This window comes from Bombina bombina, chromosome 6 (genome assembly GCF_027579735.1).
Source record: "Bombina bombina isolate aBomBom1 chromosome 6, aBomBom1.pri, whole genome shotgun sequence".
NCBI lineage: Eukaryota > Metazoa > Chordata > Amphibia > Anura > Bombinatoridae > Bombina > Bombina bombina.
The window spans coordinates 779,136,270-779,153,487 of record NC_069504.1 but is presented as its reverse complement, the minus strand read 5'-3'; the positions used below and the strand labels follow the sequence as shown (position 1 = coordinate 779,153,487).

Here is a 17,218-nt window from a genome sequence, read left to right as displayed (position 1 = left end):
TCTGGTTAACTGCTTTGTGCCAGATTACGAGTAGAACACTAACAGTTACGTGTAAGCAATAAGAGGTTTATCGAGGGTGTTTGCGCTTATTGGGTTTACAGCTGGTATTACAAGATGAAAGTAAAAACGATCGCTTGAGCACAATCGCGATTTACGCTAGAATGATTACCTAGTCCTCAGAGATCTGGTTAACTGTTTTGTGAAACTAATTGTGTGCTCACTGATGTGTTTATATAGCTGCAGGCTCGGGTCAGACAGGGGACTCCTGTGTCTGCCTCTGGCTACCTTGTGCTGCGATCGGACACAGTCATTGCCCACACGTGTAGCGCTAGCATCCAGCACTGTTGTAATAGGGCTGCTGACAGGGAGAACTGTGTATCTTATTGTATACTGCCCCTGGGTACCCCCTGTACCACTGTTCTATACTATGACATTAAGCTGTTAGATATGTGCTAATGTCGGAAATGTGCCACGTTGGTGGGCAAGATATGTGCCAGTGTCTGACTCGGAAATGTGCCACATTGGTAGACAAGCTATCTATGTGCCAGTGTCTGAAATGTGCCACACTGTTGGGCACGCTGTCTGATATATACCACACTGGTGGGCAAGCTGTCTGATATGTACCACACTGTTGGGCAAGCTGTCTGATATGTACCACACTGGTGGGCAAGCTGTCTGTGCCACACTGATGGGCAAGCTGTCTGATGTATGCCACACTGTTGGGCAAGCTGTCTGATATGTGCCACACTGGTGGACACGCTGTCAGATATGTGCCACACTGTTGGGCAGGCTTTCTGATATGTGCCACACTGTTGGGAAAGCTGTCTGATATGTACCACACTTGGGCAAGCTGTCTAATAGCTATGTGTCACACTGGGGGCAAGCTGTCTCATATGTACCATACTGTTAGGAAAGCTGTCAGATATGTGCCACACTGGTGGACAAGCTGTCTGATATCAGAAAGCCTGCCCAACAGTGTAGCACATATCTGACAGCTTGTCCACCAGTGTGGCATACATCAGACAGCTTGCCCACCAGTGTGGCACAGACAGCTTGCCCACCAGTGTGGTACATATCAGACAGCTTGCCCACCAGTGTGGTACATATCAGACAGCTTGCCCAATAGTGTGCTGGATGCTAGCGCTACACGTGTGAGCAATGACTGTGTCCGATCACAGCACAAGGTAGCCAGAGGCAGACACAGGAGTTCCCTGTCTGACCCGTGCCTGCAGCTATATAAACACATCAGTGAGCACACGCGTGGGGTCATATCACCTAGAAGCACAGCGGTACATGAGGACACAGCCCCTGATTTCCCCTAATGACAGCCACCATATAAGCCCAGAGCATACACCCTGCCCCTGGGCAGCACGTGTAATTGGCTGCTAGTCTTTTCTAGTAGCCCAGCGCAGCGCACGATAGCCAGAACCACTACAGAGAGCCGCGATGCACCAGCAGGCAGCCCGCCCGCCGCCGCACTTCTCCTGCTTGCCCCGCAGCCCACTACTCCCATTGACTCCCGTACAGCCACACAGTAGCTGGGAACAGCCAAACCAATACCAGCCCCGGACTGCGTCCAGCCGCGCCCTCATTTACCCGTAAAGACCTCTGATTGGTCACCGCGCACCCCATATGCAAATGAGACGAGGGGGAATGACATTCCTTCGGACTATTACTGCAAAAGCAAATTTATTTCCAGTTAAAGGGACAGTCAACCCAGACGTCAGACGTCTAGGAACTGGAGAAAGGATTTTGAGTTCCTTCCCCCTACAGTGTTAGTGGCGCAAGGTACATACGCAAAAACACAGGAGCGTAGAATAACGAGAATTAGCCGAGTTAGAGCTGGACACTGAACAACCTGACGATCATGATGACGAAATATGGGAGGGGGCAGGCGGGCATTTTAAACAGCAAGTAAGAAACAAGTAAATAGTAATGCTTATAAACGATTTAGGCTAATAAATTAGGCTACAGTGCAAACTAAAAATCGTTAGCAACTTTATAGGAATTACCTATTTTAAAATTTGGGTTGACTGTCCCTTTAAATTAAGGCTTTTTATTGTTATTGTTATTTAACTTATAGGTGTTAAAAATGGGGTAGGCATCACATAGAAGCAGAAGTTGGATAGATGGATGGTTGAGTATGCAACTTACATTCAATGGTGGGGGTTGTGATGGAAGGATGTTTCGGTTGTTAGAGTTAAAGGAGTTTCCAAAGGGGGTAGTCTAGATCAAGGTTAATTGCAGTGGTAGGTTCACACAGCTATTACAGACAATGGCTGCAGAGGGAGATAGTAGGGTTCATTTAGGAGTTGTTTTTATATTTTTGGTGCTGTCCCTGGGATATATATTCACTCCAGCATTAACAATACAAAAAGAACCTTTCACTGTCGGACTAATCTGTATATATGAATAAAGCTCAACTTAGAGAAAAGTATGTATCTGTATAATTGATATGTCATTGACATGACACAGTAAAAATCTTACCATTTTAGGAAACTGGACCTAAATGTAATTATTATGAAAACACTTGAGAAACAGAACTATTTTATAACTTAAATATGCATTTCTAGATTATTATAGTATTTGCTAAACTGGGCAGAGCTAGACTTTAAATTTGACTCACCACACTGCACAATAGATCTGAAGTGGAGATCACTGGCAGGACCAATACCATGCACCATGAACACCAAGTGATCAATCTGAGTTGGTTCCCCTGATAAGACAAAGAGATATAATTTAAGAGATTGATTGAACATAATATGAATAGCAAAACAGTAAAAATGCAAGGACACACAGTTAACTACTTAAAGTACATAATACATGTATACAAACAGAGATGACGAAAAAGGCTACATGTCCCCCACTGCAGTGCAACCACCAAAGAACCAAACTACAAGCCCCCCTTCAAGTGTAGCCCCCATTAACAATAAGAGTGTGAGGACTCAATTCTGACAACTACCTTAATCAGACCTCATTTATACTTAACTAATTAGAAACACATTGAACGCAGACCTAATTCAAATTAAAAGTAGAAGACTGTGAGTGAATTCTGTTGCTCTAGCTGGAAGAGGCTGCAGATAGAAATTGCAGGAAAAAGGATTAAGTTAAAACATCAAATGTTAGGAGAATTTAGGTTTTTTATTTTGGGTGTTCCTTTTTTCCTTAAGGTCCAAGGAGGTATCCCATAGGTGCTGAGATGACCCTTGGTTGATGAAGACAGTAGATTGGACAAAAATAAATTTCATGCAGCAGAAAAAAGGCAGACCATTGACAAATTTGTAAAGGAAATTCTAAGTGCTATCAAAAAATGTGGGGGAATAGAGGACCCTAAAACTTGCACTACCCCCCCCCCCTCATTGTCAGCTCCTTTGTGCACGGCTTGGAAACAGAGGTGTCCAAACAATTACAGGTGGCTATGCTAGGATGGCAAGCAAAATCGCTAGAGGAGGTCAGAAAAAAAGCAGTCCAGGTATATCAGACATTGCAGGGTAAAAAGAAAAATAGGACACAGAAACTAATGAAAGCAAAAGAAAACGTAGTGCGGGCGCAAACAGTGTACTACACCCAGCAGGCAAGGGGAAACAAGTGAAATAATATAGGGACTCTGGACACAAAAAGAAAACGAAGAGTGCTTTGATTGCGGGAAGACAGTGCACTATGACACGGAATGTTGGGCAATTAAGCAAGACAAAGGGCTAGATTACAAATGACGTGGTCATTTTTTTTTTTGACGCTCATGCGCAATCACCGATGAAAGTAAACTTTTAACGCAGGTGGGTTAGCACTTATATAACAGGTTGAAAATTAATTGTGTGCCTGCAAGGGTAACCCTATGATATTGCGTGTTAACTTCTTCTCCCCATAGACTTCAATGGAGCGTGCTTCCAAAAAAAACAAAACAACACTTAGAGGGACATGAAACCCAATCATTTGTTGAAGGAGCAGCAATGCACTAATGGTTTCTAACTGAACACATGGGTGAGCCAATCACAATCAATATATATATATATGCAGCCACCAATCAACAGCTAGAACCTAGGTTCTCTGCTGCCCTTGAGCTTTCCTAGATAAACCTTTCAGCAAAGGATAACAAGAGAAGGAAGCAAATTAAGTAAATTAGAAAGTTGTTTAAAATTGTATTCTCTATCTGAATCATGAAAGAAAAATGTTGGGTTTCATGTCCCTTTAACGCTCATGCGCTAAGCCAACACCATGTAAGATGTACAACATTAAACCCGAAGGTATTTATGAATATTTTACATTCCAATATTCTTCACAGGTGTCAGTGGAATTATATAGAATTATAGAATTAAACAAAAACATTTGACCAAGCCTGCCTGCCATTTCCCTTTCTCATTCACACACCTTCAGATAATTCTACTGACACCTGTCGCACAAGCAGATCAGGGGATATCCATTGCAAGCCATTTGTGACCTCCAAGATCAACTGCGATTGGGGGCACATAAGTCAGTGCTTCGGGCCGTCTAATTTTGCTACGTCAGATGTGTTCACAAATATGTGTGGAATGCGCATGCATGAGCCTAGTAAGTGGTTGCAAAACCTGATGGTCATAAGCGCTGACATATGCGCTCGCATGCACACTACTCGTTTGCAAAATCTGATGGGCAGTGGTGAGGTGACGTGTGTTGGCATGCAAACTTATCAGGGCAAAACTATGTACGGAATGCGATGACGTAACTGAGCAAATGCGCAGATCTCCTGGTCGCAACTTCATACGGGTTATAGAATCCGACAGAACATCGGCACCTTTAAACATCACAGTCAGTTATCTATGATCTCACAGTAGCGTTTCCTGTCTACAACAGAGTGCAGGGGAACTTTGTGAAAGGTTAAAAAAGTGTGGGAAAGAAAGTTAGCAATCCTCAAAAACACTGAGCCTCTTGCTCTTTAGATCGCTTTTCCTGGAGGTTTCCCCTAGGTTCCACTTCACTTTTGTTTAACCCCTAATGCTGATCAGGCAAAATAATTAATCACAACGTCCCATTTAGTTATATAGCCCAACCAAGCTTAATTCTTTTTCTCATCTCATGTTGTCATTTATGAACGTTTAAATGTACCCTCTGCATTAAAGGGACAGTCAAGTCCAAAAAAAACTTGCATGATTTAAATAGGGTATGCAATTTTAAACAACTTCCCAATTTACTTTTATCACCAATTTTGCTTTGATCTCTTGGTATTCTTAGTTGAAAGCTAAAACTATGAGGTTCATATGCTAATTTCTTAGACCTTGAAGACTGCCTCTAATCTGAATACATTTTGACCACTAGAGGGCATTAGTTCACATGTTTCATATAGATAACATTGAGCTCATGCACGTAAAGTGACCTAGGACTGAGCACTGATTGGCTAAACTGCATGTCTGTCAAAAGAACTGAAATAAGGGGGCAGTCAGCAGAAGCTTAGATACAAGGTAATTACAGAGGTAAAACGTGTATTATTATAACTGTGTTGGTTATGCAAAACTGGGGAATGGGTAATAAAGGGATTATCTTTCTTTTTAAACAACAAAAGTTCTGGTGTTGACTGTCCCTTTAATCTTCCCAGCTTGAGGTTGACAAGGGGGCTTGGAGAAGTGTTGGATGCAGCATCTTCATCTCTGTGATATCCATTATTTCCCCATAAGTTCCGGTACACCGTACCAGCAGGAAAAAAAAACTGTCTATATCTATGTATTCATATGAATTTATACAAGTATACATATATACAGATATATATATAAAAATAGATTTACAAATACAAAGAACATTTTTTCAGATGTGGAGAACTTTTACAAGTAAAAAAATTACATTAACCTTTTGAGTGCTAAGCACTTTCCCACCTGGGTGCTAAGCTGATTTGAGGGTTTTTAAATTCTTAATTTTTTTAAATATATATTTTTTAACTTTTTTTAACTTTTTTTTTTTAACCATTCCAACGGCGATCTGTAGCTGCTTAGATGCCTGAGATACAGGCTTCTAAGCAGCATGCCCCCTTTCCCTATACTTGTCATTGCCTGTTTTAAATAAAGTTGCGTGGTGACGTCATCACGCCATTGCGCGTGACGTCACCACGAAAAGTGAAGCCGGGGTAGGAGCAGGTGGGAGCCCCCAGATCTCCCTCAACGTGGGAGAGTGCTAGCGACGGCTCTGAGCCTTAGCACATGAGTGGGAAACTCTGCGACGAGAGAACAAGAGATGATGAGGCGCTGTGAGATGAGTGGTAAGAAACTGATAGTCGGTTTAATAAAAGTCTCCTGCAACTGTAGCTTAATCCCTGTCCCAACTTCACTATACTAGGCTGGAAAAATGGAAAGAAAAGGGATTCAGGGAAAGCGCTGTCCAGGAAACAATACAATGTAATATCTATGTAGTATACCTTTATATAGATAACCTTTTTTAAAGTCCTTTATATAAATATATAAAGAACAAGATACTGTGTTGTTGATACAATATTTAGACAAACCAGCAAACAATAGAAAATAGATCTGATTGATCATAAGTTTCAGTAATCAAAGTTTGAAAGTTAATAGTCCCAGGTTTTTTGCAGAATTCAATTTCGAAGCAATGAAAGGCAAAAAAATCCCCAAATGGTAAGAATGTCCACTTACTAGACCTTACCTTAATTGTATGAGGTAGGTACTGATGATCCAAGTTAGCCTGAGCTTGGCCTCACAAACGGTTCCTGCCGCCAGATCCATGTCTGAAGAGTGTTGAGTCTTCAGTGCGTCCTTTAGTATGGTATATTATGGATCAGGAAACTTCCCTCCAGGTATATGTCGAATTGTCTTTATTTTGTCATTTAAAATAGCTGATTTTGTCTGTTGATACCACTACCTATGCGGAAAACATGGATTCTGCAGTATTTTTCTCAATCAAAGACAGGTAAGGAGTTAGGACTGCAGGCCATGCTAGCACCCGCACTCAATGTTTACGCAACCATGTGCTTGTAATCCGGGCGGAATGTGGTTTGGCGTTGTCCTGCTGGAAAATGCATGGATGCCTCCGGAAAAGACGACATCTGGATGGCAGCATATGTTGCCCCAAAATGTATAGATATCTATAGGCCTTAATCGTGCCCTCACAGATGTGCAAGTTACCCATGCCATGGACACTGACACACCCCCATACCATGAAAGATGCTGGCTTTTGGACCAGCTTTTCCAAAGTATTTCCAATTCCATGCATTGATATCCATTACAGACTCATGACGGTTTTTGAGACAGTGACCTCTGAGGGATCAGAGATCACACGCACCAAGATTTGACCGGATTCCTTTAAACTTTTAATTATATTGTGCACTGTAGAAGTTGAAATGCCCAAAATCCTACCGATTTGTTTTTGGGGAATGTTGTTCTCAACGTGTCGGATTATTCGCAGACGCATCTGTTGGCAGGTTGTCGAGCCTTGACCCATCCTTGCTCTTGAAGGACTAGGCCTTTTTGAAGGCTCCTTATATATACTATGATTACACAATGGCCTAAAATCACCTTCTTATTTCAACTTGTCACAGTGCTATTAGTCCTTAAAGGGACACTAAACCCCCCCAAAAAAAACATCTGAAATCGCAAAAAGGAAACATTTTATATATTTTTTTAATTTATGCTATGTTTCAAATAATTACCATTTAGTAGAAATCATATTTGTAAAATCAAACGTTTTCCAAACCCACAGCCGGCTATGCTTTAACATCATCCAATCCAGACCGATAACCGAAGTTATGAAAATGGTGGAATATTGCCGCGATGCGCATGTGCGATCTGCTGAAGCACCATCCTTTACGTCACTCACAGTGTCTCTCTATGCAAACCAGTAACACTGTGTGGGTAATCTCGGCATCAGGGAGGAAATATGCACATGCGCAAGTTTAACTATAGCATTAAGCATGCGCAGGGTGACAAAATCATTGCATAATTATATGCATTTACTTGGCATACGATTGGACATTGATTTTAATCTTGTACGGCCCATAGTTGAGGGTTGGATTAACTGACGTAATCAGCGAAAATAAAATGTATATTTTATCATGTAGAGCAGCTTAGTTGGCGTGTAAAAGTAGTTAATTTATTAAATATTTATGTTTGTCATATGATATTTGGGTTACGTTTGTGCACAAAAAAAAAAGTTTTTGGATCAGATTTGAAATTAGTGTATATTTTCAAAAATACATTAAATTCACAAAGTAAAACATCAAATAATGTGTTAATGTGTTTTTTTAATATATTAGAGGGTGAATTTAATTTTCAAATGACTCTCTGTTGTTTTTGCATTTTCCATACTGTCCAAACTTCTTTGGAACTGGGGTTGTATGTATATATATATATATATATATATATATATATATATATACATACAGGTAACCCTCAGTTTACGCCGGGGTTAGGTTCCAGAAGGAATGGTTGTATATCGAAACCATTGTAAATTGAAACCCAGTTTATAATGTAAGTCAATGGGAAGTGAGGGAGATAGGTTCCAGGCCCCTCTCAAAATTGTCATAAGTAACAGCTAATACATTATTTTTAAAGCTTTGAAAGGAAGACTTTAAATGCTAAACAGCATTATAAACCTAATAAAATAATCACACAACACAGAATATATAATTAAACTAAGTTAAATGAACAAAAACATTTGCTAAACAGCATTATAAACCTAATAAAATAATCACACAACACTGACTTCACTTGCATTTTTCTGCAAACAGTTCTTTCTATGCATTCCAATCTGGACTGATTTATAGACAGGAATATCTTGTTCCTTTGAAATCTGCTCTATAGCTCAAGTCTGGTTAAACTGATTAATTTCAGCTTGCTTGGCTTTTCTGCAACACAAGTGGACAGCTCCACCTACTGGCTATTTTAATAAATGCACTGCTTCTCAATGCTTTTCAATAGCAGTCACATGACTGGAAAAAAAAGGTTATTATTCTGAAACGGTGTAAATTGAACCGTTGTAAAACGAGGGCCACCTGTATATACATATATATATATATATGTGTATGTATGTATATATACACACATATATATATATTAGGGCTGCACGATTAATCGCATATGCGGTGTTTCAAACCGCGATTAATCGGCGCGATTTAAGAACCGCAGTATGCGATTTTTAGCCCTGCCCCCTATGACGTACAGGAGGGGGCTCATATAGGCTAGCCCTAGTGCTGCACCCGCTATGTTCTATCCTTGGAGCTTCCATTTATGCTTTTAATCAAGTTTTAAATAAATTATTTTTTTACTCATTGAAGGAGTGGATCGTTACTTTCTACAGTACTACTATCCAGTTGATCCTTACCTTCCTGCAGTTTCATAGCCCCACCCGGTCACCTAACTTTACTCCTCCTCCCCCAATGCTGACGTCATTGGAAGCGTCCGTGTGTACCGCATGAGAAGTGGAGGCGCTAACAGGGAGAGGAGGGCCAGTGGATTGTTAACCACATACCGTCTCGAGACACGGAGCCCCTCTACGCAACAGTGCACACAGCGGCATTACAGGAGCCAGACGCCTGGGGTTGGGTAAGCTGTTTTATGGGGTCCAAAATCGCGATTTTCATTTTTGCCCATATCGCCCAGCCCTAATATATATATATATATATATATATATATATATATATATATATATATATTTATATTACATCTAGTGTGACCAAAGGTATTTCCTCTCAGATCCTAAGTTAAAGAAATGTGTAAGAATTACAGGTGTTTCATAGACACTGTGTTTTTTTTCCTCTGGTGTGGAAGTGAAGATCTGAAGGAGTTCATAGTAGGACTTAAAGGGACAGTCAACACCAGAATTTTTGTTGTTTTAAAAGATAGATAATCTCTTAATTACCCATTCCCACGTTTGCATAACCAACACAGTTATAATACACATTTTAGCTATGTTATTACCTTGTATCTAAACCTCTGCAGACTGTCCCCTTATTTTAGTTCTTTTGACAGACTTGCATTTTAGCCAATTAGGCCTCACTTCTTGGTAAATTGACGTGTATGAGCTCAATGTTATCTATATGAAACACATGAACTAAGGCCCTCTAGTGGTGAAAAACTGTCAAAATGCATTTAGATTAGAGGCGGCCTTCAAGGTCTAAGAAATTAGCATATGAACCCCCTAGGTTTAGCTTTCAACTAAGAAAAGAGAACAAAGCAAAATTGGTGATAAACGTAAATTAGAAAGTTGTTTAAAATTACATGCCCTATTTGAATCATGAAAGGATTTTTTGGACTTGATTGTCCCTTTAATAGTATACCATGGCCTATAAGATGTCTGTCTAAATAGACCATCATATAGAGTTCCTAGATATCTTATTATTTAAGGAAAATGCTGTAAATTGCCTATACCAGGTATTTGATTTTCAGCATTTACAGGTTACATAATTTACTTTTTGGCCTCTGTAACGACTATGGAAGAACCACAGTGCTTTCCCAAATGCATGAGGCGTTAATGTCCTTTTAATGAATATGCAAATGTGTCATGCAACTCAGTTACCTTTAGGTATATTCACAGATATGTTGTCAACCCCTCTTTTCACTGTAAGAGGTCGTCCTTGTTCACTGGGTGTTGCTCCCCAATCATCAGGGCTTCCTGCTGGCTGGTAGTGAACCATACGCTAAAAAAAAAATACATGAAAAATAACCCAAATACTTAAAGGGACAGTAAACACCAGAATTGTTATTGTTTAAAAAGATAGATAATCCCTTAATTACCCATTCCCCAGTTTTGCATAACCAACACAGTTATAATAATACACGTTTTTCCTCTGTAATAACCTTGTATCTATGCCTCTGTAAATTGCCCCCTTATTTCAGTTCTTTTGACAGACTTGCATTTTAGCCAATTAGTGCTCACTCCTAGGTAACTTCACGTGCGTGAGCTCAATGTTATCTATATGACACACATGAACTAACGCCCTCTAGTGGCGAAAAACTGTCAAATGCATTCAGATTAGAGGCGGCCTTCAAGGTCTAAGAAATTAGCATATGAGCTTCCTAGGTTTAGCTTTCAACTAAGAATACCAAGAGAACAAAGCAAAATTGGTAATAAAAGTAAATTGGAAAGTTGTTTAAAATTACATGCCCTATTTGAATGATGAAAGATTATTTTGAACTTGACTGTCCCTTTAAATAATTCACTATTATTTGAAAAACTTAAATTATGCTTACCAGATAATTTTATTTTCTTCTGTACGGGGAGAGTCCACAGCTGCATTCATTACTTTTGGGAAATACAGAATCTGGCCACCAGGAGGAGGCAAAGACACCCCAGCCAAAGGCTTAAATACCTCCCCACTTCCCTCATCCCCCAGTCATTCTGCCAAGGGAACAAGGAACAGTAGGAGAAATATCAGGGTGAAAAAGGTGCCATAAGAATGAATAAAAAATAATTTAAGGCCGCTCATGGAAAAATAACGGGCGGGGAGCTGTGGACTCTCCCCGTACAGAAGAAAAGAAAATTATCTGGTAAGCATAATTTAAGTTTTTCTTCTTAAAACGGGGAGAGTCCACACCTGCATTCATTACTTTTGGGAAATCAATACCCAAGCTTTTAGAAGACACAATGCAAACGGGCGAGAACAAAAAAAGGCGGCCCATTCTGAGGGCACCACAGCCTGCCATAACTCAAATTCCCGATAAAAAACTACTTCAACCGAAGCAGAAGGAACAAAAAATTGGAAGAGTACAAGGTAACTGCCCATCAATTAGAACCATAAGATCCCTGTTAGAGACCACTCATAAATCCTGGACACAACTGAGCACAAAAGCCGCTGAGGAGACTAGTCCCACTGACCAGAGGCACACAAAAGTTAAACCCTCTCCATGATCAATGGCAAGAGGAAACAACAAACAAACTCTCCTATACCACATTCTCCCCAACTAAAAGGAAAGGAAGAATCAGATAAAAAAGGTCTGAAAGAACCTCCAGAAAACAATCCCCGAAGAGTCAAGGACAGAACAGAGAGAGAAGCCTCAAGCATAACTCGAAAAAGAGCAGACTACAAGGCTGCAAGAGGATAATGCCCCGCAGAGAATACTCTACAACGAAGGGGAGGAGGAAAAGGAAAAATTCCAGACAACCTCCTACATGGATCCAAAGAACCAATGTAGAGCCTTAACTAGATCCGAAGATCCAGAAGGACGAAAGGTAGAAAATAACTACCCTACCACAGACAGCTATATAGCACAGATAACTGAACGCCCGCGGGTCAGAAACCCCGGGAGCAAACAGGAACAGAATAGTAATATCCGTTCACGCCACAAACGAAAGCCACAGGCTTCCATTCGATAGAAAGGCAGACTAAACGTCAAGCCAACCAAGTAGCTAGCAAACGAGCACCAGGACTTCCTGGAAAGGAGCAAGAGGGAAAAAAAACTCAGAAAGCAGAGCTGACCAACCCCCAAACCCCCACTAGTAAACAGGGTAAGGGAGAATGACACCCTGACCAATAAAGAGAACCAGATACCCACTGAGAGAAGGTTCCATATTATCCAAACCAACTGTAATGTCCCCAAACCTAAGGAAAGAGCAGTAGGGATTTCATGACACATGGTTGATGCCCAAACAGAGCAGTCAGAGACTATGATCCCTATTCCGGTCTAACTAGCCCATCACGGCAGTGACTGGCAAGGTCCAAAAAGACAAGGCCCAGTATCGGCAAGGCCCAGAGAACAGATGACGAATCTTCCTCCATGATTACATAAGGAAAGATAGGAAAGAGGCACCGATACCCAAAGAGACTAGCTCGGGTTCCAGGATAACCATCCTCAGTTCCCTTCATAAACTCGAAGGGAAGGTACTCTCAGCAAAGAGAGACCCTCGACCCACTGAACTCCAAGAGTCAGATGAGAAAAAATTACCTCAGGAGGAGCCAACTGGATAGGCGCAGTAGACCAGATCCTCCCATAATAGAAGGAAATCAAAGAAAAAACCTAGGAAGACTCCAGAAGAGAAATTCCCAGGAAAACTTCTTCCATATCTCCGAAGAGAGAAGAAAAGCCGCCCCAGTAGGAACAAGGAGATTTCCCCAGGTCCGGGAAAACAAACCTGCTACTGGATGCCGGACAGATCCAAAGTTTATGGAAATCTGGAAAACAGAGTAACCAAAATGCCAAGTCAAGGACAAGGACTAGGTTAAAAACCGGACCCCCAGAACCAGGAGCCGGATCAAGGTCAAGAAACATTGCAGACTAACCACAAAGTTACCCCTTCTGTAAGGAAATTGCACACAAGTTGATGCAATCACTGCCAAGCCCCTATGGGGTCTTGAACTCGGATCTCTCATGCTGTATCCCAGTTACTGTCCACTCAGCCCCAAAGGGCTTTAAGTATAACACCCACAAAGTCCGAAGACAAAGGTAGGACCCAAAACTAGATCAAAACTCAGAAAATAATTGTTTGAGAGAAAATGACAGAAAATGACAGTCTCTAAAGATCCAATCAGGATCAACCCCCAGCTCAAGGAATTGACAAATGAATGAGAATCCTGAAACTCCTATCAGGCGGTGGGAAAAGAGACTGCATAACAATCCCCCAAAGTGGGTATTGCAAGAAAAAAAAAAAACGGTCCCTAAGAACCGGGACTCCTCAACCAGATGACAGGAAGACCTTCCCCAAAAGGCAAGGGGAAGCAAAAAATACAGCAATCTTCAGAAAGGAAGCACTGCCTAAGGAGATAGGAACCAAAATAGGACAATACAATCCACAATGGAGTACCAATAGAAGGGAAAATGAATTACCCTCTACACCAGGTACTGAAGATCTCCATGAAGTTATCTGATCCCCGAAAAGGCTGTGTGGGGATTAGAACCTGTGTCTCTGCTGTAAATGTGTTGAGCCACAGTTAATTCTCCTTGGAAGGGAGAACCCAGCTCCTGTCCAAAGGACCTCAGGAACTACAAATATACTGCCATAGCAGGATTCGTAAACCCAGATAACTATGCTAGCTACGCAGAGACAAGAAACATAGGAGTGACCAAACATCGGACGTCCAAGATGAAATAAACTAGGACCAGTCTGACATCAAGGATAGAAGGGCCTCCTATAGCTTGTAGAAAACAAGAAAATAACCTCTAAACAAGAAGTAAACAAAACTAATACCCAAACAGGGCTAGCCTGTTGTCGAGGATACAACGTGTCTGAAATAAACCTCAACAGAACAGAGAAAACTAGTACCCAATCAGGACCAGCCTGATGTCCAGGGTACGACAGAACTGTTCAAGGGTTAACTGCAAGTTCTAAACCCTAGCAGGGCTAGACTAAATAAACAGACAAACGATAGACAAATAAGCTCTGAGGCTTAAACATTTTCTCATAAAAACCTTTTTTTTTTATAACGTCCGCCGGAAGCAACATCAATCGCGACCATAAAATCGCCAGTATCAAATCCCAGAGAAGGAAAAAAACTTTCCCAAAGGAAAAGTCTACAACAGTCTCGAGCTCTGAAAATTAAATAAAACACATCCTAACCGGATAAAAAAAAAAAAGTAGTCAGCACCCGTAGGTGAACGCCAAAAGGAATGGACACACTAACAGGACCAGCCTGTCAGAGACCGGATTCCTCAAGAGTTCAGAACTGGGATTAGATACACAAACAAGAGACGATTAGGAGTAGAATCCCCATCCCTCCACTCGTCTAGCGATGTTCGCCATATGATTCAGAAGACTGAGGATTTGCTGATGAGTCAGAACTGGAATCCTCCAATGCCGCCAACACATGCCTCACAGTACACGCAGGCGCGCCAGTCTGAATCTAAAGGCAAAACTCACCTCCGGCGGGGCATCTGAAGGCCCGACCCTGAAGGCTGCACCCCTGAAGCCTCAGAGGGAACAGTTTCCCCAGAGGAAAGTCTTGAAATAATCGACCCCTCACCTGACGCACCCAGGTTAAGAGGACACGGATGAACTCTTCGCTTGCAATCAGGAAGATGTAAGTGTGCCAACACCAAAGATATGGCCATGTGAATCTGTGCAGTAAACTCTGATGGAAATAAACCTTCTTCCGGAGAAGGGGTAACGGTATTTGGGACAACTGCCTGTGTAGGAACAGAATATTCTAGGGGACTCATCTCACGGGACACAGAATCCTCAGAGGCCGACGGCTCAGCGGTCTCTAATTTCTTCCCATTGGGAGAAGAGAGCACTCTATTGCGACATACAGAACATAATTGATTGGGCTGTAATACCCAAGCCTCCCCGCAATCAACGCAGGTAATAGAATCTGAATCAGAGAAATCCTTCCCCGAGAAATCAGAATCCTCCATAACTTGACTAATTAAATTATGGACAAAAAATAACTGGCACCTTACACCCCCAATGGCTGGGGCACTCACCACTTCCTATGATCCAGACTAGTAGAGAAAACAGATTGTCTCCACCGACACCGGTCAGGAATACGAAAATGGAGAACGAAAACGTGACCACGCACAGTCACAAGGTGCAACAAGCAGGTAAAAGGGAAAGCGCACCAATCCTTACAAGAACTGCGCAGCTCGAAAAAAAACTTTTACGTTACGTAATAGCCATGAGCCCCAACATCACTACACATAAGCAGACAGAATCACATAACAAACATGATTAACGTCCCCCACTGTTCAATAATCCCCCTTAGGAGATATTAACCCTTGATTCCATAAAGATAAAGGAGTCCCACTGAGACCCTGTCTTCTATCATTACATATATTCCCACAATGAAAAGGAAAATGAAACGATCTTACCGGAATCTATGCCGTGGAACAGTAACACGGTCCTTCAAGTTTGAGAGATAGTAGCGTTGCTTCTGACATGGACTTGAGTGAAGAAAGTAGGCAGCGAAACTCGTCAACGCTGATTGCTTATGGAGCTGTTAATATGAGTCGGAATGGTTTCACAGAAAGACTCTCCGTACTCTAACTTTCATCCATGCTCTCACTGAGAGGCTGACAGGACTACTTAACTCCAGTCTCATCTCAAAGAGTACTACCCTCCATAAGAGACTACTCTATAATCTTCTGACACTTCTCTGCCAACCTCCTGTGACGAAAGGCAAAGAATGACTGGGGGATGGGGGGAGTGGTGGAGGTATTTAAGCCTTTGGCTGGGGTGTCTTTGCCTCCTCCTGGTGGCCAGGTTCTGTATTTCCCAAAAGTAATGAATGCAGAGGTGGACTCTCCCCATTTTAAGAAGAAAATAATAGCACTTCAGCAAGGATTATAGCCAATTTTGTGTTAAACATAGGTTACAGTTTATTTCACTTCCAACTCAATATCAAACTTCTTAGGCACAAAAATATTTTAAGCAGATAAAATGTGAGATAACTAAGCTTAAAACGTACTACCTATTAAATATATTATTGTTCCCTTTTGTAAGTAAATATAAGTCTCTTGCTTTCTCTACCATTATGTTTAATCATTAGAAACCTATCCTTAGAAATATCCCAATACCTGTCAGATGATTTAAAAGGAAATGAAACTCAAAAAGTGTATTCCATGATTCAGACAGAGAATACAATTTTAAACAACTTTCCAATTTATTTCTATCATCAAATTTGTTTCATTCTCTTCTTATCATTTCCTGAAGGAACTTTCATACACTACTGGAAGCTGGCTAAACACATCAGGTAAGCCAAAAGCAAGAGGCATATATGTGCAGTCACCAATCAGCAGCTAGACCAGTAGTTTGGGATATGTATATATTTTTCAACAACAGATATTAAGAGAACAAGAACAAATACATACATATACATCTTTAGCGATTTCGCTCAAGTTGTAATAGCGCAAAATAATCTAGCCCTTAGTATTTTATTTTGATCCCTTACTCTCCCCCTAGATGAACAGGGAATGGATGCATGGTTTGTTTGTTCACATCGGTTGCTCATAATTCTTGTCCAGGGCAAAAAGAAATCAGAAATGCAGATTCAACACTGAGTGCTCCTGAACTAATAGACCAGTGTTTTTGGACCATTCCAGTAGGTCCTAAAGCACCCTAACCCAAAATGTTACCAATATTAATTTAGCCTACTGCTGCCATCATAATCCATTTTAATTACGTTCTGGGGGCCTCAATGAGCTTGAGGTGGAACATTCATTTGGATGAGAGAAGGCATGAGGAGTTGGGACCAAGTAATAAATAAGTTCTTCCAAGGTATGGTATTTACATTTTATAACACATTAAAGATTAAAACATTTTTTTTAACAAATAGTGTTGAAAAATTATAAGCAATGCAATTTTCTTTTGTGATTCAGAT

At 41.1% G+C, this 17,218-nt stretch overlaps 1 protein-coding gene across 1 annotated transcript in view; it reads right to left on the bottom strand.

Moving 5' to 3' along the window:
- The window catches only part of DDHD2 (DDHD domain containing 2), a 658,501-nt gene that overhangs the window by 432,161 nt on the left and 209,122 nt on the right, over positions 1-17,218 (bottom strand). The window contains exons 5-6 of the mRNA XM_053718087.1: positions 10,489-10,609; positions 2,627-2,716 (exon numbers count right to left, since the gene is read on the bottom strand). Coding sequence (XP_053574062.1) covers positions 2,627-2,716; positions 10,489-10,609 — 211 coding nt within the window. The remainder of the gene's footprint in view (positions 1-2,626; positions 2,717-10,488; positions 10,610-17,218) is intronic.